General features: G+C 54.9%; 2 protein-coding genes across 16 annotated transcripts; both read right to left on the minus strand.

Annotated features, from left to right (window-relative positions):
- Positions 1-120: 120 nt before the first annotated feature.
- SPAG7 (sperm associated antigen 7) lies at positions 121-4,360 on the minus strand. Its single transcript, XM_019715089.2, has 7 exons — positions 4,193-4,360; positions 1,663-1,730; positions 1,345-1,433; positions 1,136-1,220; positions 932-1,021; positions 676-832; positions 121-559 (listed from the first exon to the last, which is right to left on the minus strand). Exons 1-7 carry the CDS (start codon positions 4,275-4,277, stop codon positions 450-452), a joined length of 684 nt encoding a protein of 227 aa, XP_019570648.1. The 5' UTR covers positions 4,278-4,360; the 3' UTR covers positions 121-449.
- Positions 4,361-4,480: 120 nt separating this feature from the next.
- On the minus strand, positions 4,481-20,763 carry CAMTA2 (calmodulin binding transcription activator 2). 15 transcript variants are annotated; one of them, XM_074320502.1, is made up of 23 exons: positions 20,657-20,763; positions 19,289-19,382; positions 19,004-19,107; positions 17,743-17,810; positions 17,525-17,660; positions 16,861-16,932; positions 16,449-16,602; positions 15,987-16,121; positions 14,487-15,427; positions 13,687-13,813; positions 12,261-12,395; positions 10,047-10,162; positions 9,228-9,412; positions 8,848-8,926; positions 8,432-8,654; positions 7,902-8,179; positions 6,837-7,033; positions 6,383-6,566; positions 6,098-6,169; positions 5,966-5,986; positions 5,644-5,813; positions 5,404-5,478; positions 4,481-5,330 (listed from the first exon to the last, which is right to left on the minus strand). In XM_074320502.1, the coding sequence occupies exons 2-23, from the start codon at positions 19,317-19,319 to the stop codon at positions 5,267-5,269; spliced, it is 3,567 nt and encodes a 1,188-aa protein (XP_074176603.1). In that variant the 5' UTR covers positions 19,320-19,382; positions 20,657-20,763; the 3' UTR covers positions 4,481-5,266. The 15 variants fall into 15 exon arrangements, with proteins under 15 accessions (XP_074176603.1, XP_019570650.2, XP_019570652.2 ...); XM_019715091.2 differs by having other exon boundaries at positions 7,902-8,206; XM_019715093.2 differs by having other exon boundaries at positions 16,861-16,947.
- Between the last annotated feature and the right edge of the window lie 117 nt (positions 20,764-20,880).

Genomic DNA, 20,880 nt, shown 5'->3' on the forward strand with positions numbered 1-20,880 from the left:
ATGAAAGTGCTAGTATTTGGCCATCTTTGGCCTACACAAAACAATTTTATACTGCTCAAGCTAAAATTATTTCTCTTCCTCTCCAGGACCCACCTTACTCTGTTCAAACAAACCAAGACATGGGTTAAACAGTGTTTATTGAATGTAAAGTAACCCCAGCCCCATGGGGAAGAAAGTTCCAAGGAGAACAGAGAATACAGATTAAATACCCACCTGTGCATTCTCTCTCTCTCTCTCTCTCTCTCTCTCTCTCTCTCTCTCTCTCCCTCTCTCTCTCACATGCACACATACATCTCCAAGCTCTAACAGTGACAAATCAAACACCTGCCTCCTTCAGCCTGAGTGGTGGCTGTTAGGAGGTGGTTCAGAGCTGGGACTCCAGGATGGGTTCCAACAGCAGCAGCCTTCTCCCTCCCTGCCCCCTGCCCCGTCCCAGGGAGCTGGGATGCCTAGGAAGTAGGGGGCAACTCTTCCCCGCTCTGCCGCAGACGCTTCTTGGCTCGGATCTCATTCATGGCCTCCTCTATGGAGCGTGTGTCCCTCTTGTTGGCCACAGGCACTGGGGGCAGAGGGGAGGGTGGGAGGGCCTAGGATCCCCATGCTTCAACAGGTCCCTTCCCCTGCCCCCATCCAGTGCTCCTCTCCCATGCCCTCCCCAGCCCACGGTGGCCTCACCACAGCCGTAGGTCTTGTTGGCCTGTAGCATATGGGCCGCATCCTTGGCTGCCCCCTTGCCAATGAGGTGGCTGTACTTGTCCTTGTAGTCGCTGGCGGGGCTTATCACCACAGGTCCCCGCTGGGCTGCCTCCTCTTCCTGCCTCTGGGCCAGCTCCTAGGGGTGCAAAGGTGGGGTGCGTGTGCTCAGGGGCCTGACCCCAACCCCACCCAGTGGAGGACTGCAGCGCTCCCGGGACTGCCAGGCAAAACTCACCTTCAGCTTCCGTTTCTCCTCAGCCTTCTGGGGGTCCCACTCCTCGCCACGACGATAGGAGTCCAGCTCTTCATCCGAGGGTGCAAACTCCTGGGGAAGAAGGGATGTTGGGGTCAAGTTTCCAATACACATTTTATTTCATTTTTCTCTCCATGGGGGTACAGGCTGAAAAGCAGAGAGAGTGGGGGAACTCAGGCCTTTCACCTTTTTGAAGATCATGACATAGCGACAGTCATCATCTTCCCCAAAGGAGAAGGATGTCAGTCCAGCCACTTCCACTACATCGTGTCTGGGAAGGGAGGGGAGAGGGGAAAAATATGTAGAGCCACCAGGGGACCGAGTATCCTCGTCTTGTGGATTCCCCTGCTGGCCCTTTCATGCCACCCTGGCCACCCCTAGCCCAAGACACTCACAGTATGCTCCTCTCTATCTTGTTCATCGGCTGAAACTTTTTCTTGATCTGCCCACTGTCTTGGATGAAATCTGACACCTCTTTTTCCATCTTGGGAGAGGAAAATGGGAAGAAGGTATGAGATGATGGCTCTGCCCCAATATCCCTCTTCCCAGCTATGCCAACAAACCGTCGCCTCCCCACACCTTTCCCAGCCGCCATGCCATGGGCTTTCAGACTTCACCTCTCTTGGGACATTTAAAAAAAACAAAACTGGGTTCTAATTCTAACTTATTGGAAGTCCTTCCTGAGGCTGCCTTTAATCTCTCGTTATTCTCACCCTTTTACGAAACTCCACTTTCTGTTGTTTCTCTTGCTCCTGTAGTTTCTTCAGGCGGGCAGCCTGCTCTGGGGGTGAGAAAGGCAGCATGAGGCCCGGAGTGGAAGCATGGGTGGAGAGAGTTTGCAAGGCTTTGGAGGAGGTCTGGTGACCACTGGGAGGTATCAGGCTGGGCAGGGAGGATTACTGTTTATTCACCAAGCATTTGTCGATATTTACTCTATACTTGGCACTGTGCTAGGCCCTGGAGCACAAAGATAATTAAGACATAGCTTTGCCCTTCAGGAGCTCACAGTTAGTGAGAGTAGCAAAGATTAGAATCATACTTAACCTCACTTCCCAAGCTCACTGTGGAAACCAACTAACAAACATTTATTTAATGCCCACAATATACAAAGAACTATAAGGCACCTGGGAAGGTAAGGAGAACAGACTAAGCCCTAGCCTCAACTTTATCATCTCATTGTCTACATCGGAAAGGGGAACTTGTTTAACTTCCTATATTTTATAACATCCCCCCACTTCTCACTTCTATAGCAGGACAAAGCTGAAATGGCTAATCTGACACCCTTCTCCTTTGGGAGCATAGGTGTTCAAAGTGAACTCCTCACCCCTGAGTCTTAAATGTCCCCTCTCCTCTCTTCTGCCATTTCCAATCCTTGATATTCTTAAGGCCCACTTCTTCCACAGGATTTGAATCCTTCCAGCTGCACTGAACCTCTTCCCATTTCCCTAATCATTCCATGCCTTTGCACGTGATGTTCCTGCTGCTTGATATGCTTTTCCTCCTCTTGCAAACTTTGACATCCACCATGAGTCAGAGTTACTCACGTCTTCCTCTGGGGACCACACACATTTGGTTCAGACATCCACTATAGCATGTGCTGAGAACTAACACAAGGTAACTTTCTGTCTTCCCTACCAGACTCTGAGCTCCTAGGAGGCAGGGACCCTGTTCATCTCCTATCCAGTTAATCGCTGTAGTCCCAGAGCCTGATAATTTAGGAGCTCTCACCTCTCCGACCTCAAGGGCTCTGACCATAACTGCATCCCATCGTGGCCACTGATTGTTCGCTAACTGGTTTGTGAGTCTTCGGAGGAGGTGGCATAAGATTATGGTTAAGAATATAGGCTTAAAAGTCACACCTGGGTTTAAAACCCTGCCAATTAGTAACCAGGTGACCTCAGGCAAGTGACTAAACTCTGAACTTCAGCTTCCTAGTCTGACAGCTGCTGCTGGCGAACCCCACCTAGACAATCATGGTGAGCATGAAATAATTCCAGTTGCCGGTTCCCATTATGCTCCTTCCTTCCTCAGCTTTCAAATACACCTCTCTACCTGTAACACTGCTCCCTCTCTCATTTACTGAATCATCTATTCTTCAGATCTCAGGTCACTGAAGAGACCACTAGGTTGCTGATCTCATAACAATTATTTTTCTTTCTGAGCACTTATCAAGTGGGTCATTAAATCTGTGTGATCCTTTCATCAATGCGCATTTCATCAGTGCTCTAGAGTGTGGGCTCTTGAGGGTACCCATGGCCCTTAGGAACCGTTCAGTAAACGTACATTTCGGTATTAAGGAGCACTTGATGAGCACTTTGAAGGCATCCGGCCTGCCCTGGTCTCCCTCGGGCGGGTGGGGAGCCAGTGTCCGGGACGGGGCTTGTCTACTACGGTCAAGGTCCGCAGGGTTGGGAGCTGGGGTCCTCCCCAAGGCAGTCATTCGGTCAGACTCATTCACACGTCACAGCACAAGCAACCCTAGGGAAACCTGCACCGCCTGGCCGGCAGCCGAACTAGAGCCAGCCAGCAGGGAAGTTACTTAGGGAGCACAGGCGGGGAGACTACAGCTAATCGGACCGGGCAGGAGCATTCTCATTTCTCCAATCAACATCACGATGCCCCCCGGGCAGCTCGGGAATTTAAGGTTACAGAAGGGCTGGAGGAAGGCAGGAGAGACCGGGTTAAATCTAGTAGGAGGTATATAAAGGCACCAAAAGAAACCAGCAACCAACTGGAGATGCTGGGATGGGGTGGCCCAGAGAAAGGTCTAACACGACTTAATAGGTAGACCTTTAAGTTGAGATGGCCAATAGAGGTGAAAGGATTGTGGATGGGCGTATCCTGAACCCAATCAGAATGGGGTTGGGCTGTGGGACACAGCAGCTAGGAGCGGCGGAACACGCCCTCCTGCGACCCGAAGGCGGGCTGAGGAACACCAAGAGGTTGGGTGGGGTAGGAGGCACCCTGCCAATCAGAGCACGCCAGCAGCGGACAGGCAGGCCCATCGGCAAATGGAAAACAAGGACTGCGGGAGAGGGAAGAAGCTGGCGCTAGGCCTCAGGTAGCCAATCACCGTCCGCTACGAAAGGTGGGCGGGTCGGCAGCCCTTTTAGGGATTCTGGGGGTCTCGGAAGGGGCCGCTGAAGGGTCTTTCAAGGTTGAAGAGGCAGCATCGTCCATGAGGGAAGAGTGCGGTCCTGAGAACCGGGTGAAGAAAGGCGGATGTGAATTTGGGATCCTCACCTCGGGCCTTGCGCCGAGTCTCCTGGTCACCGAGGCTGGGTGGCTTCTCCATGGAGCTCAGGATGGAGCCCAGTAGGTCCGCCATCTTGGGAGTGACTGAGAGGGGGCGGCGCGTCTTAAAGGGAAGGGCGAAATGCCTTTAAGGCCGGAAACACGTCGGAGGTGGAAAACCGCGCACCCGCCCCGCCGCGCTCTTCCGGCCCAGAACCCACAGCAGCCTCTCGCCGGCTGAGGCCCCGCCCCGCCCGTCCCCGCCCCCCCCCTCGCAGAGAGAGGCCGGAGGCTGGCTGGTGCAGCGATGTTTAATGGCAATTTGTAGAAATCAAGCCCATGCACAAGTAGAAAGTGCTCGTGGGACCGGCAGGAGGTCCCCGCCGCGCTCGGGAACCACAAGTCCGGCCGTGAAGCCTTCCCCGCGGCGCCTTAAATAGATTCTTCACTATACTCTGTATGTTACATATGTACAAGCCCCCTCCCCTCGGGGGACGGGGCGGGACTCCGCAACGTGTTCCTATATACAGCCCCCCTTTGGCCCCTGGGTTGGCCAGAGTCGGAGTGAGGGGGGAAGACAAGGCCAGAAAGGGAAGAAACAAGACGCAAACATGCGGAGTCGGGTGCGGGCACGGTCAGCCCTGAAACACGAGGGGCGCGCGCACAGCGAAGGCAGAGGTGGGGCCAGGCGGATACATTCAGAGACGCATTGAACAAATAAATAAGGCAAGTCAGGAAGGGGTCGAGGCGGGTGCAGGCAGGGAAAGAGATGTGGAGAAGGGGCAGGCAGGGCTCTGGAGGTCACAGCTGAAGATGCAGGTATGTGGGGCGTGGGTCTTCTGGACCCGGGGACCAAAAGAGGAGGCAAGACCCAGAGGGAAGAGCAGAGAGGTGGAGGAGCTGGGGGTGGCGGTGGGAAAGGGAGTCCAGCACTTTGGAGGGGTGGAGGCTGGAGACCTAGGAAGGGCTCCAACTAAAGTGACAGGGAAAGCTGCCGACAGGGGGCTCCCCCTCCCCCAGAGAGCCCTCTCCCTTAAGACTGCAAGAAGCGGCCCCCAGGGTGGTGAGAAAGGCGTGAAGAGGTCAGGTGGCCAGTCCTGGCTGGGGAAGTCCTTCCAGCTCCTGGTTCTGCTTCAATTCCCTCATCCTGCAGAGACAAAGAAGACATCAGAAGAGACCAGCAGATCTGGTGGGGTGACAACAGGAGAAAGGATGAGTACCTGTGTCGGCAACGCCGCAGGAATCTCATGATCTTCCTGGCTGCCTGGTCCTGCTTCTTGGTGAGAAAGGAGCCTCTGGTGGAAGACAGAAAGGATGAGGAGACCTCACACAACACTCAGGCATCCCCTGCCTTCAGCCCCATAGGGGACCCTAGCAGGGAAGGGCAGGGGCCAGGACAGTGAGCTGGGAGTTGGGTCCCTGGGCAGTGGGCAGGCACAGGGCTTAAGGGCGGGCCGCACTTGTTGCGAGCAGGCAGGCTGCCCGTGGGCCGGCGGCGGTAGGAGCGGTAGTGCTGCTGGATGAGCACAGCTGCTCGACGGCTCTGCTGAAATCGCTTCTGTTCATAGTAGCTTCGGAACTTGCTCTGGATCAGGATGGCTGCCTGGGTCATCTTCTTATAGAGTGCAAACTGTAGGGGTGGGGAGGAGGAATAAGAGCCTGGAATGGAGACCCAAACCCCTCAGGGTCATCCCCCCAAGTTCAGTTGATGTCTTTCTCTAATCACTCATGGAAAGGCTGAATCATCACAGACAACCTCACACCAGATCTCATGCCTAATACCTTAAGTGCAATCCAGGTCAGCTTGTGGAGAGAGAAGGGGAGTTAGGGCTCCAGCATCGATCTGGATGCTCTGGGCTGGAATGCATGTGTGTGAGTGTGGGTTAGTGGGTGTTCTTGAGGGGGGAATCTCACCTGCTTGTACTTCCGGTAACAGCGCTGGATCACAGCTGCTGCCACCTCCTGCTGCTCCTTCAGCCTCCGGCCCTAAGGGGTGAAAAGGAAGTCTTAGCACCTAAGGGTCCCCCTAATAGATGTGTGACCTGTCCTTCCATTCTTCCCTGCGGTCCCCTGACCCTTCACCCCATCTGAGGCCTGTGTGGCTGGATGACTGCTGTTCCTCCCAAAGTCCTGGGAGCCCACAGTCTCCCTTGACTCGAGATTGTGTAATTCATCCTGAGACCCCCCCAGCCCTCTGACCTTGTACTTTCGGAAGGCCATCTGGATGACTCGGGCTGCCTCATACAGTTCCCGCTGCTCATGATCCGATAATGTCAGCAGGGCAAAATCACTCTCCATCTTGCCACTGGCCGATGCAGAGAGAAACTCTGCCCAGGAAGGCGCTGGAGGGAGAGCCAGGCGACCCCGCTCAAAAGGCAGTTCACTGTAGGGACAAGGAGAAAGCAAGTCAAGGGGTATCCAAAGTCCCGCTTCATGGCTAGGGATTGCTGTGGAGAGACCCCCCCCCCCCCCCCCCCCCCCCGGCAACAGAGCCCGGAGAGAGCGACTTCAGAGCTCATTAGCCAGTTCCAACCCCCTTCTCAGAGGCTCTGGGGACTCTGCCAGAATGGAGCTTTGCCTATGGGGAAGTTGCCTTCCTCCCTCCCACCTTCCCCTGAAGAAGAATCCGGAGGCTTTGTCCTGAGCTGGTCACCTGGAAGGGGCTGAGCTGGGGAAATGGTCCACATTCTCCAGATAGCTGGCCAGCCAGGACATGGTCTCGCTGAGCCCCACGGCCCCTGTCCGCTCCCGCACTGGGGCTCCAGCCTCAGGCAGCCCCACGAAGTCCTCTCGTTTAATCCGCTCTGGTGTGGCTTCAATGATCTGCTTGGCCAGTGAGATCATGTCCACCTAGATGAAGAAGCTGGGTGAGCCTTCAGGGGCCCCAACTGCCAAATGTTGCTGCCCCGCCACAGCTGTAAACTCAGGCCACTTCCTGTCTTGTTCTTCCTCTCACTACCAGTCGGTGAGGCCTCAGGGATTGCTGTCCTAACCCTGTCTTTCTCGGCCACTTTTCCAGATTCATTCATTTATATTTATTGGCCTGCCACGTGTGTTGAGATGTGGAGAATATAGGAGAGGAAGGACATACTCCAAATGGAGATTCAAGAGCTGAGCAAATGAAGGATTTGGCCTTCCAGCCCAGCTGCCCACTGTCCCACTGTCGCTGCCCCGTGGCAGTGGGCCAGGAAAACCTACCCGCAGGCTTGGCCATGCCTGCCACCCCACCAAGAACCAACTCGGTGCTTACTGACCACATAACAACCTAGTGAATGGCTCCAGCCTTGCCTCTACTCCAACCCTGAAGCCAGCAGCACTTCCTGCTGTCCACATGCAACAGCCTCCCTTGTGCAGGTCTCTAAGTTTTTGTACTCGAGTGCTACCCAGTTAATCTACGAGTCTCTCAAAGCAGATACATCCCCAGGTTCTAGAAGAGAAGTATGCTGCTACACTTAAGATGCACTCTCACTCATTCCACAAGACTTTCTTAGCCTTTACCATGTGCAAGCCTCCTCCTCACTAAAGGTCATTGCCAAATACTTCCATGTTGGCAATCTCTCTCCTCCACAATCGTCCCAACTTCCCTCCATCACTCTGGTTCCCCAAGAAGCTTGTCTCTTCATGGAGCCAGACTCAGTCTGTTTCAGGGCCAGTCGGCCTCACCTCACCCCCGCACCCCACTCTCTAGCCCTCCTAATTCCATCAACATAAGCAGTACCGGGATCACGTCCACAGCTGGTGGGCTGTCGGCTTCTTCTGGAGCAGCCCCCGCATCCAGGGCTGGTGGGAGAGCAGGAGGAGGGGGTGGGGACCCTTTGGGGTTGGTGGCTTCATAGTCCATGAGGAATATGGGGGTTTCCGGGGCACCAGAGGAGAGCTGGCCTGGGAGCACCTCCTCCATAGTAATCTCAGCAGTCGGCAGATGAGCGGGGGGAGGACTCCCATCTGGGGCGCTGGAATAGGCTGATGTGACGGAGAAAGTGCCTTCCGACAGCTCTGAGGGGGAGGAGACACTGCTCAGACCTGTGAGGTGAGGGAAGAAGGTGAGGGCAGCAGGAGCCATCTCCCATCCCTGGGCTGCCTACCTGCTCCATCCTTGCACTCAATCTCCATGTCCTTGCTAGTATTACCTCCCCATCCCTGCCTCCTCAGTTGCCCTCCTCACACTTGTCTCCTTCTCTCCAGCTTTCCCCTGGCCTATCCTCCCACCCACATCCCCCTCCTAAAAAGGTTAGGGGCAACCCTCACCAGTGTCGGGGCTGGAGGAGGGTGGTGACAGGGCAGGTGGGGGCTCTGCTGAAGCTTCCTGTCTCTGCAGTTCCTCAAGGCAGCGGGCAAGGCGCACATGACCCCGGGAATGAGCCACGGACAGGGGGAGACGGCCCAGAGAGTCGGGAATGCTCAGTGCCTGTCGGTTCCAACGGAAAAGGAGCACAGCAGCTTCCAGGTGTCCCAGGGCACAAGCCCACATCTGAGGAGGGGCAGGGAGAGGATGGGAGGAGCAGGAGGGCGGAGGTGGAGGTGAGGCCTGGGGCCCTTCCTCCAGGTGGCCAGGTCTTCAGTCCCTTGCCCTCCCCACTCCTTCCCTGCAGGAGGTCTTCCCTTTAAACCACCCTCCCCATTTCTCACTGCCCCACATGCACTCAGGAATCCAGCATCCTCACCAGAGGGGTGCAAGAGAAATGATCCACGTTGAGTGGGTCAACCTCTTGCTCTAAGTCCAAGCTTCCAGTCTCCACACTCCTGGAGGGTTTGGGAAAGGGACAGAGTGGGAACATCAGAACTGAAGGGACAGGGAAGCAAGTTGTCTAAAAGCACTATGGTCAGTGGGATGAGGCAGTCAGTGATTAACGAATGTAGGGAAGGCAAGAAGTCGTAACTTTGGATATTAAAATTACCCCCCAATACAAATGCTCTTCCAGCCCCTCTTCCTTTCTCCTACAGTGACCCCAGCTCCCTGTTAGCAGGGCTCCAGGTCCTCCTCAGTCCCCTGACACTGCTGTCCCAGTGGCTGCCCAGTCCCCTCCCTGCTGCCCCTGCTCACCGCCACTGGCTCAGGGTCTCGATGAGGCGGGCGTAGCCCTGGGCAGCAGCCAGGTGCAGAAGGCTCATGCCCCGGAAGGGGCTTCCGTGGGCCAGACGTTCAGGACCCCTCCAGGTGGAGCGTGGGATCATGCTTTCTACCAAGACCACCACCCGTGCCTCGAACCCGGGCCCCTGGCCTTCATCCTGCAGTACACACACCCTTATGCAGAGACCTGAGCATCTGGTCCCTTGGTTTGGGATGGCCTTGGCCACCCCACACCGTCTCAGCTTCTAATTTTGCCCCTTTCCACACTTCCCACTCCAGGTTCCCACCACCCAGACCGCTGATGGCCCATCGGTTCTTCCAGTTTGAGTTTCTGGGTGTCCCCCACTCCCATAGCCAACTTCCTCCAGCGCCTCTGGCAGCCAGACCTCACACACCCTTGCCCATGCTGTGCTGTCAGCTCAGATCAGTGCCATATCCACAAATGGCTTCTCCCCCTCAGAACCCAGAGTCCTCTCCCAGTCTTCTTCCTTTAGAGATTCAGGACCCACAGAGTGCTGAGCACCAACCCTCCTGATCCCCTCCCCCAACCTCTCCTTCACCTCCACCCTTCTTCAGACCAGAAATAGTCTGAAGCTTGTCATGCCAACAGGGTGCCCAGAATAGCCACTCTTGCCACAGGGAGGGGTTGGGAGCCGGGTGACGTCAGGGATTAGGGAGGAGGGGTAGTTGAGGAGGTTGGGGCCGGGAGAGTGAGGAGTCATACACCAGAGCCATTTTTTTAAGGAAGACCCTCCCCCTGTTCTCCACTATAGACCTCCGTCATGGAAGTACCTGGATTGGAGGTACATCAGGACCCTGGCAGGGTGCCTGCCCAGTTGCTGCAATCTCTGCCATCCTCTTCTCCATCTGCTCCAGTCGCTCCAGTATGGACATCCGGAACTGGTTGTCTGAGGGGGAATGGGTATGGGAGACTGAGTGGGCAGGGGCTAGATGATGCCCTCAACACCAGAACTGGACCTATCCTAGGATCTGGGAGGTGACGACAAAACTATATTCTTTCCTCCTCTCCAAAACAACAGTCCCTTTATCCACCCACCTTTGAAAAACAGCTCATCAAGATTCATTAAGCCTAATCCTCTTAATACTACTTATCAGCCTAGGACTAGAATCCAGAACCACAATTGTGTCTTTTAAGACACAGAGACAGTAGGAATTCCCACCTGGCATCCAGCCTGGAGCTGCCCCAGATCACACATACACACACGCTCCCTGAGTCTTTTCCTAGGTTAGCTGTTCTGTCTTTTCTTCTTGCCCCAGATACTACCTTTGTCCCCCATGCTGGGGCTGAAGGACTCCAGGGTCCCTGTTCTCTGCTACCTACTGCCCAAAAGAGCTCAGGGACTATGCTTTGAAAAGCACCACCCCCTCCTCCCAGCCCCCCGCAGCTGTCCACAAAGAGGATGGCAGGGAGGGAAGGTGACAGAGATGGATAGCCATGTCCATTCCTCCTCCTCCCCGCCAGCCCATGCACGAATACACACGCACACACACACATCCCAAGCTATATCTGTCCCCTCTTGAGATCATACAAGGACAAGGAGGGGAGGCGGGAGGGGATCAGAGCCATAGGAAAACAGGCACAGAGAAACAGGGTGGGGATCAGGGATGGTCTGAGATGCCAGACAGGAGGGCATGAAGGTACAGAAGTGATGGTGGGGAGGAGGGTGGAAAATGATGAGCAGAGAGCCAAGCACCACAGAGAGGAGAGCAGGAAGGAGAAACAAAGTGAGAAGAAAGAGAAGACGAAGGAGAGCTGGGGACTATCAAACAAGCAACAAGGAAGAGAAGAAGACGGACAAGACCCTGGTCCAAGGAGAGCTAGAAATAGAAAGAAGGAATGGGGCGACCCACAGAAGAGATGGCCCAACACAGATTAGGCAGGGACAGGAAACTAAGGTGAGGAGCAGTCACAGCAGGACACAACAGAACTAGGAGACCTGGCAAGATTCCAAGGTCGGCTGCTGGAAACCCACACACACACTCGGGCTTTGTGAGGAGGCAGCTCTGAGAGGGAGGCAAGCTAAGGGCGAGCCCATGAGGGCAAGAAGGAGGGATGGAAGGAGGCAGGCGCACTCAACAGGATGATGGCAGAACTGAGGCAACAACAGAGACACCCAGAGGAGGAGTCGGAGAAGAGCAAACCTTGAGAAAGAAGCAGGAGCAGAGAAATACAATTCTCAAAGCCACAGGAGGGATAACCAGTAAAAAGAACAAACACAGTTCTAGATTTAAATAAATACACACACGTATACGTGTACGTACATGTGTGCCTGTGCTTGTATAAGAAAGTGTGTTTGTCTGAGAAAGTATACCATGGTATTCAAGTAGTGGATGTTACTGAGTAGTAATATAGGCAATTTTCATTTTCTATCTTGTGCTTTTTTGTAATTTCCAAACTTCCTATAATAAACACGTTATCTTTATAATTAGAGGAAAAACAAGAAAATTAAAATACATACACGTATACATGTAAATATATACACCTATAGGTGTGTGTGTACACACACACACAAACCCTTATATACTGGGGGTGCAAAAAAACGTATACGAATGGACACTTTGGTCAATGTTGCTCAAGCAGTAGTTCACCGTAATCAGAAGTGTCTGGACGGTGATGGTAACCACTTTGAGCACCTCTTGTAATTGCAGAAGTCAAACGTGACTTGTATTCATCTTCTGTTATTGGTATAGATTGAGTATTACAATTTTAAGTTTTTTCCTTTCTTAAAATGCGTATACATTTTTTGGCACTCTTTGTACACACACACACACACACACACACACGCACATCCCACATACAAAGATGGCTTCAAGATTTACGGGGAAAAGGAGATGAAGGAAGTTTGCTGCTGCATTTAGAAATGACAAAGCAGGACTTGAGAAAAGACTGATAAAGTCGGGGCCACCTGAGTGAGGGGTCTAGGAGCACGTCATGCTCATAGGTTGTGGGGGCTAACACTTGGGGTCAGAGGGCTAGGTACTTACCATCTAGTGACAACCAGTCAAGCTGAGTACTGGGCAGTGACAGGAATCGGCGGGCTCGATACTCAAAGAGCACAGAAGCAGAAAGGGGCCCCTCCCGCCCGGCCACCTGCAAAGACACCAGCCCTACCTCATGGGCTGGGGAGGGCAGGATAAGTGAGAAGGGCTCTCTTTCTCCAGCTCCTTCCCTGGCACCCTGTGTCAGAGCCACAGATGAGCATTTCATATCAAGCTCTCCAGCTCCCCTGCTGTGGGTGAATAGGCCCCTGGCTTTGGTGGCCTTGGCACTGAGAAGGGATTCTATTCATTCAAGAACTTAATACATGCTATGGGCCAGAGACCCCTGGGACTCTAATCCCTGTAGTTAAGGATGTTTGTTACTCAGCACAAAGACCTGGAAGCTGAGGGTCAAGAGACACCTATACTTGTAAACAATTTCATGGTGGATAAACAAACCCCTTGGTCCCCTAAGATCAGAGTCTGGAGGTCACGACCCTGGGGGAAGGAGCGTTAGTTGCTGACCAATGGCCTCTAGTGAGAGTTATGTCCCAGGGTCTCAATATCTATAGTCTTGAGAATGAAACCACCAGGGCTTGGCCCCAGGACTAGGGCCTGAGACTGTTCCTCCCAAGCTGCAGCTTCTCTGGTCTCATCGCTTTTCCTTTCATGAACCACTGAGCAGGGTTGTTGAGATTGGGGGAGAACACACTCAGGCAACAAAGCCATCAACCTGTCACTCTGGTGACCCTTGGGGGTACCACAGTAAGGCTGACAGTTGAGTGCAGGGTAAGGGGCAAGGTTGGTGGCCAAAAAGGCAGAGACAAGCCTTGGCAATGACATCTAGACCAGTGCTGTCCAACCAAACTTTCCTCAACAACGGAAATGTTTATCTGCACTGTCGAATAGCGTAGCACTAGCCACATGTGGTTAGTGTGACTGAGGAACTGAATTTTAAATTTTATTTATTTCAATAGGCACATATGGCTAATCGCTACCGTCCTTGACAGCAAAGGTCTAGAAGCCGATGTCCTGCAGTCCCAAGACTGGTTAGAGGAGATTAACATCTCTCCCTTCTCCTTCTCCCAAGAACTCCCTGGATTAGAGCCCGAGACTCCGACTCTAAGCCAGAGGCCTGGGTAGACATTAGCGACAAATGACTGACCTTACCTGAGGGGAGGCCAAGGACCCAAGAAAGAAGGTGTTTGTAAGGTCATTGGTCAGGTAAGGAGGAGATTTCTCGGACCAGAACCTAGACCTTTCGACACCTAAGCCCAGACTCATTTGCCTGCCGGGGGCCATGGGGCTCAGCCTCAGGACTAGATGAGGTCCTTGTGCTCTCAGGAGCAACCCAACATACTGGTTCCCAGTGCTTCCCAGAAGTCCTCACTGCCCATGCTAGTTCCTTCTCGACGATTCCCAATCCCCATACCGGGACAGTAGCAGCGTAAGACACCAGGCTGGACAAGTGAGGCTGGCACTGCGATGTGATCGAAGACACAGGAATAATGCTCGGCGGCCTCTGTCCAGGGACCTGTGATGAGCACCTTGACCCCACCCTGCAGACAGAAGTCAGAGGGCTGTGTGACCAGACCTCTGCAGTGTATTCACTCACGCTCATGCATTAATGCAGACACCCCGAGAATATCTACTCCGTGGCGGGCCCTGTGCTAGATAGTCTGGCGGTACAGGGATTGGACAAGACCCAGTGGCGTGAGGTCAGCTCATCTGTCCCTCTCTAACCAATCCGCCGACCCCCTGAATGTGCCAGAAACGGGAACTCACTGCCTCCCCCAAGACTACCAACTCATTTGTAGAGAGCTATCATTGGGAGGAAGTCCTTTTCTTAGGCCCCCACTGTAGTTCCTCCTTTCCCTCTCTGGGGCAGCATAAAGCAGAACTTCTTCACTGCTGAAGACAGTCTTTTCATTTCCCAAGGTCTGTAGTCACATCCCAGCTGTGTTTTCTCTTCTCCATGCTGAGCTTCCCCAATTCCCTCCCCGTGAAACAGTCCCCAAGGGAACCTGGGCACTTGGGGGACTCACACAGCCACAGCTACCACGTAGAAGGGGGAGGAAGGGAAAAGGGTGAGTCAGGACTGTGGAAACAGGAAAGAAGCTACACTTTGTGGAAAAATAGAGGCTTGGAGGAGAACAACGCAGCCGTGGGAACTAGGCTGCAGACTATGGGGTAAGAGGGATGGGGGAGTGAGGAGAGAAGCCTAACACTCACCTCCGGGTAGGACCACTCTGGGGAGAAGTCTGTGATGGTGCTAAGAGCAGGAGAGAGCTGGGAGGTTGGGGCAGGGATGCTTGGCGCTTCGTCACTGATGAGTTCTCCCATAAGGTCTGGGAATGATGAAAGACTGAAGGGCTCCAGCTCGCTGGCCCCGCCAGCTCCTCCAAACAAGGCCTCCCCTCTTCCGACCCGGCTGGATGGCTCCAAGGGGGCAGGTGAGGGCGAGGGTGAAGGAGGGGGTGAAGGTGCAGGTGGGGCAGGCCCCTGGGCCTTGAGCTCATCCCCACTGTCATCATCTTGAATGAAGAAGCAGTTTCCTCTTCTCCCACCTGCTCCCGACTGTGGAGGGGGACCCCGGGCAGCTGCCTGGGGCTCCAGGGCAGCAGCAGGCTCTAGGGCGGAACAGAGGGTATGGGCGGCCTCTGCCTCGGGGAAGTCTGGGCTTACCCCCTGCCCTCCTCCATATGTCTGGCCCCTCTGGGGGCTGTTGAGAAAACGATCAGGGTCAAAGGCAGGGCTGGGAGGTGCTGGTGGGGCAGAGGGCTCAGAGCCTACAACCACAGCCAAGCTCATGGAAGGCCGAGGATCAGGCTGAGGAGCCAAGTGTCTGGTGGGTGTCAAGCCCCCAGTACGCTGCTCCAGTCCCGTCAGAAGGAGGATAGCGGTGCCTCCTCTTGACGAACCCCCTCGAGAGGTGGGAGGGCTAGGTCTTATCTCTAGGGGTTCTGCAAAGCCTGATGAAGAGGAGGAAGAGGAGGAAGAAGATGGGGAGGTGTGTGCCTTGGGGAGCTCTGGGGGAAGTGGGGCTATTAGTGGAGGGGGCTCGGGGGGATGGGGATGGGGAATAGAGGTCAGAGTTAGAGCTCGGGGCTCCACTTTGGGAGAGATGATGCGGTGTTTCGTGCTGCTGCATTTGTGGGTAAGGCTCCCGGAACCTGGAGTGGAAAGAGGTGGGAAGGAGAGAAGGAACATGACACATCTTTCTCCAGCCTTCCCTTACTGGAAGCCTTCATGTATTTCCTGGGACTTTGCTATATACCAGAGTTGTAATACTGACTGTGGCCACTGGGAGGCAGCCGACATGCTTCTCCTTCCCCACTTTTCCCCAAACAAAACAGGACTGGAGAGGCATTGCAGATAGGACTGAGAGCTTGGAAGAGTAGCTGAGAGAAACAGGTAAAGGTATAGAAAAAGGACAAAAGAACAGACACAAGGGGGTACCAAGTAGGAATAAAGCTAAGGCTGGGTGTAAGTGGTAATGCTGCAGTGGAAGGAGTTGCTAAGGGTAGAAGATAGATCAAGAGTCTGGGCTGCCAAGCCTCAAGTAAAAGGAGCTGGGGCCAGTGTGCACCCAAATGGGAAGGCTTCTGTTCATCTGGCCCATCTTTCTGGAATATGCAAAAGATATGCAAATTTGCATGCAAATCCCCCTGGCTTGAGTAAGTGCAGTGTGATTAGGCAAGGAAGAGAGTACCAAGGTCAGGGGTCACTAACCAAGGCCCCCACTGCAGAGACAGGCATGGGTTCGGGGTGCAGGCTTGGTCGGGTGGGTGTCCAGGATCTGCTGCACCAGCTGCTCTACAGAGAACTCCTCTGTTCCGTTCCCACAGCTCCATTTGATGCCATGAACTAGAGGAGAGTGGGGGGGAAGTGTTGTGGGGCCACCACAAAACAGTCCCCAGAGCACCTCGATGGCTCCTCCAAGCACCTGAGATGCTCCAAGACTTCTGGTCAGCTAAACAGATGCCAGCAGCCTCATGACTGCGTGCATTTGTAGCTCACAGCTGTCCCTTCTCCACATTCCAACACCTTAGAACTCACCAGGAAGCCTAGCACCCCCGCAGGAAAGCACCCTCCTGGCTTGGAGGGAAATGGTCACCTCACAGGCTCCTCGTGCCTTTGGGAGAACCCTGTTTCCACTCCCCTTGGAGCACTGTCCTAGCCCTGCTGCCTTACACATGGGCTTCAGCTGTCCCAACAGCTCCTCCCGGGACCACTTCAGCCACTCTCGACGGTCGCTGCTGATGGAACAAAAGATGGGGCTGCAGCCCTTTCCACAATCCTCCAGGGCTGGGACGTTCAGGTAGTGCACGAGGACGATGTCAGGGTTCTGAGGGCACAAAGGTATATACACAGAGCACCATGGGGTCCTGAGGTCCAGGGGCTCAGCTTCCTAGTCTTCACTTTCTTCCTGGGTACCCCCCAATCTCACCCCCAAGGTCTGGCTTTCTCCATCCCCAAGCCCCTCTCGCTTCCCAGGCTCCTTTCCGCACTCAGAACCTAGCCATCCTTCCCCTGCAGCCTTTTAGACCCCATCTCCCTCAAAAAGCCAGGAAGAGGGTGGCTTCCTGAGCTCTTCCGTCCTTACCTGGAGCAGCCAGTAGCAGCGCCGATGGAATGTGGGGACGATGGAAGAGTGAACGTAGCAGCCATAGAGACACTGCCAGGAGACAGGCTGGGGTGGGGGGAGGGCTAGTCTGCTCCCCAACTCTTCCTCTGTTCAGTCCCTTTGCAGGAATCCCAATCTTTCCACCAGTTCCTCTTCAACCCTCACCCACCCCCACCTATTTCACACACCTTTAAAATCCCAGCACCCCAAGTCACAATGAAGGATAGGAAAAGGGAACAGGGGGACCCGGGCCCTACAATGAGGACTACGTTTGAGATATGGGACTATCTAGAAATTGGAGGGCAGGGCAAGAACACATCTGAGAGGAGGAGCAATGATTTGGGGAAGAGAAACCTGTGCTTAGAGGTCCCATAGGTGGATTCCTGAGGGAAACACAAAACAGGTGAGGGGACTGGGCATCAGTGTCCCCCAGGGGAGGCATGGCCTAAGGCCTGGAGAGTTGGGTCACTGAGGGAAATAGGAAGCAGAGAGTGGGCTATCAGCCAGCTGATGCAAAGTGAGTGAAAAGGGAAGGGTGCCTGGGAGGGTGGTGAGGCAATGTCACCAAGCCTTGGCAGGGCTGGAACCCAGCTAAGGGTGAAGAAGGGCGGGCCAGGGCAGATGGGCTGGATGCCTCGCTTACCTCCATGCCCTGGACCTTCAGCTTCATGTGGTCCTCTCGGGTGGTCTTCCCATCCTTCCGCTTCTTCCAGAGGTAACCATCCTTCCGGTACTTCACCTTCTTACGATTGTAGAGGATAATGGAGCCATTCTGAGGTCTGAGGAGGAAAGGGTTCGCCTCGAATTCTGTGAACAGAACCCAGGACCCCTGCCACTCCCCATCTTCACAAACTTTCTCACCTTGTCTTTGGGGCACAGGATAGCCACTCATCGTGCTTCTCAAAGGTGATCAAGTAGGATGCAATCTCCTGTAGGAGGGGAGGTACTCAGGTGGATGTCCCCTTCATAATCTCAGCCTGGCCTCTCAGTCACCCCCTCAGTCTGACTCTCCGCTGAATTCTGCTAGCTAGTGGAGGACACTGCCAGGTATATGGATCCAGCAAGGCCCACTGCCCTAAGAATCCTAGGTTCCATTCCTGGTTCTATCACAGACAAAAGTCTAACCCCACCTTTTCACCTTCCCACCTGGGGCTTTTATCTTGGGGGCAGGTCCAAGCTGTTCAGCATCCATGCTTCAGAGTGTATACGTTTTTACTCTCTCCAAATTCCACTTTTGTGTCACTTCCTGACTCAAAAAACTTCAATGGTTTGACACTGCCAGGAATTCCTGATTCCTCAGCCTGACTCCAAGATTCTCCCTGACCAGGCGTCAAGCCATCATTCCCACGTTCCCACTATTTACTTATATTGCACCTACCAGTCCTGCCAGACTGGTCCCCTGATTCTTCCCTGAACATGCCCTGAGCAGTAACCTCCTGAATGTTAGTGCCCTACAAGTCTGAAGTACCGTGTGCACATCTCTCCAAGTCTGGAAATCCTAGTCATCCTATAGACCAAATTCCTTCCCGGATCCATGAAACCCTGCTCACCCCCCAGCTCTTCCTGCATTTACAACAGTAACACACACACACACACACACACACACATACACACACCCTTTTACCGACAGTTCTTTTCTAATCAAATAATCGGATCAATAATGATCAACCACCAAGTATATACAAAGCACTGTGTGTGGGGAGTACAGAAGGTGTGTAACACAGGACTGTACCCTCCAGATAGAGCCAGCATCAGTGTGGGTTAACAGCAGGGGATCTCGAGTTAGATAAAGGACATGAGGCAAGTCGGTTTCCTCCTCTAGACCACAGGATAACAGAGCCTGCTTTACAGTGTCGTTAGAGGGCTGAATGAGGTAACGCGTGTCAAGTGCTTAGCACAGTGCTGTTTGTAAGAAGTACTTTACGGGTGATAGCTATTATTTTTACCCAGGTGGATATGCCAAGGAGAGAGCTCCCACAAGATGCTGGTCTTTAGACCTCTCCTATGAGCCAACTAGCCCAGAACAGTACTTTGCACTTGGGAGTGTGGACAGACCCAGGAAGACCCCCATTCACCCTTCTTGTGCCCACCAGGCCCTAATCCTCCAGGCTCCCTAGAAAACCTCATTTGTATTCCACCGTAGCCGCTCTGGAGGCAGCAGCGGACAGCGAGGAAGACACTCCAGCAGCTTCTTGGGGAGAAAGATCTTCAGGTGGTGGCTGTTCTCTAGAGGGAATTAGAAGGGAGGGCTTAGTGTGCTGGCCCAGGGGCAAAGGGCTGAATCAAGAGCATTGGGGGAAACTGAACCCATGACAAGGAGAGCAGGGATTCAAGAATTACAGGGTCACCACAGTGTGGAGGGAGAAAAAGGCTGTGCTCAAACTGGGAACCTGGATTATCAACTCACCAGCAACCTCGGTGATGTCCTTGGTATTCATGGTGAGGGCTCCAGGGGCAAGGTCACCCCCGGCCTGAGGGGCCGGGGGGAGGGGGAGTCTGTGCTGGGAAGGGAGAGAACAGGTCATGGCAGAAGCCCCCACACTTATCCAGGATGAGGAGGATGAGGTGGAAGAGGGAATACAGAACTGGGTCGTGATATCTGAGAAAGATGAGGAAGAAAGAGAAAGGAGCTAGACTCTGATGTTGCGAGTAGAGCCAGGGAACGGAGGAGGAGAAACCAGACATGGTGCCAGGAACCAACGTGAGTAGGGAGACGCGACAGAAGAGAGTAATCAGGAAGAGTAGGGTGGGGGAGGGGAGAAGGCTGGCAAGGCTGGCGCCCTACAGTGGGCTCTTGCGAAGGCTGGGGCTTCGGTGGGGTCAGGTACTGGGGGCTGGGACACAGGGCATGGGGTCCTTGGAGAATGGTGTGGCAAATGAGAGCTTGGATGTTGGGGGTTGGGCAGGAGATCTAAGTCCGAGGGTAGAGCTAGGCCTTGGAAGACACACCCTGAGTTATCGCTATTTGATTTTTCCAAGAGGAAGCGCAGACCTGATAACGGATCCTAACCTCCCCCTCTGGTCCAGGTTGGTCAAGGCCTAGTACTATCTGGGCTAGACACCCAGGAATCAGCTTCCCACCATCAGGATTACCCATCCTCCATCGTGCGGCTGACAGCCCCTACCCACCTCTCCCCCCACCCTCCCCAAACGCCTCTGCCTCCCCTGGCCTCCAGGCCTACCCTACACTATCACTCTGGATCCAGCCTAAGCCCGGACCCTCCTGGGGGAACAGATGGAAGCTCGCGGAGGCTCTCAGTGCGGGCTTCGCCAGGTGTCCAGGGATGAAGAGGGGGAGGAGGCCTGTCGGAGCTCAGCTGCGCGTTGTAGAGCCTGGGTTGGGGTAAGGACTCCGCCCCTGGGCGCAGGTGCGCATTCCGCGCTAGGCCGCCCGCCAGGGTGCGGAGGTGGCCGGGGACGGCCCCCCACGGCGGGGCGGTGGTCCCGGGAGAAGCTCTGAGGTGGGAGGGTCCTGCCTCCCGTCTGCATGGAGGGATGTTCTGGAGAAGCTGCGGGGCAGAGTCCGCGGGCATGCGGCGGGCGAGGGGCAGCGGGAGTGCGGGGGTCCCCCAGACAGTCTCGGCGCGGCAGGTCAGCCGTGGGGCCCTACGCCGAGCGGCGCCCCCTGGCGCGGGGGAGGAGGACGGAAGCGGGCAGTGGGGGCGAACCCGGAGGAGGGGTGGTGGTCCCCGGCGCGGCGAACCACGTCCGGGCGGGTGGAGCTGCGCCCCCTGGCGCGGGGGCGGAGAGGCGGGCGAGAGGCCCTGGCTCTTACCTCCTGGGGTCCCGCGGGTGACGGCGGCAGCGGCCATTCTACCCCACACCGACCCCCCCCAGCGCCGGCTGACAGCGGCGTCCGACGTCAGTGCGCACGGGGCGGGGCCTCCCAATTAAGGGGAAGGGGGTCGGAAAGGGAACCTGGGGGCAGCACACGTGGGGCTCCGGGTGGGGCGCTGGCCTAGGCGACCGACTGCCGGGAAGTCCCTGAGGGGGCAGCAG

The sequence above is a fragment of the Rhinolophus sinicus genome, linkage group LG15 (assembly GCF_036562045.2).
Source record: "Rhinolophus sinicus isolate RSC01 linkage group LG15, ASM3656204v1, whole genome shotgun sequence".
Lineage (NCBI taxonomy): Eukaryota > Metazoa > Chordata > Mammalia > Chiroptera > Rhinolophidae > Rhinolophus > Rhinolophus sinicus.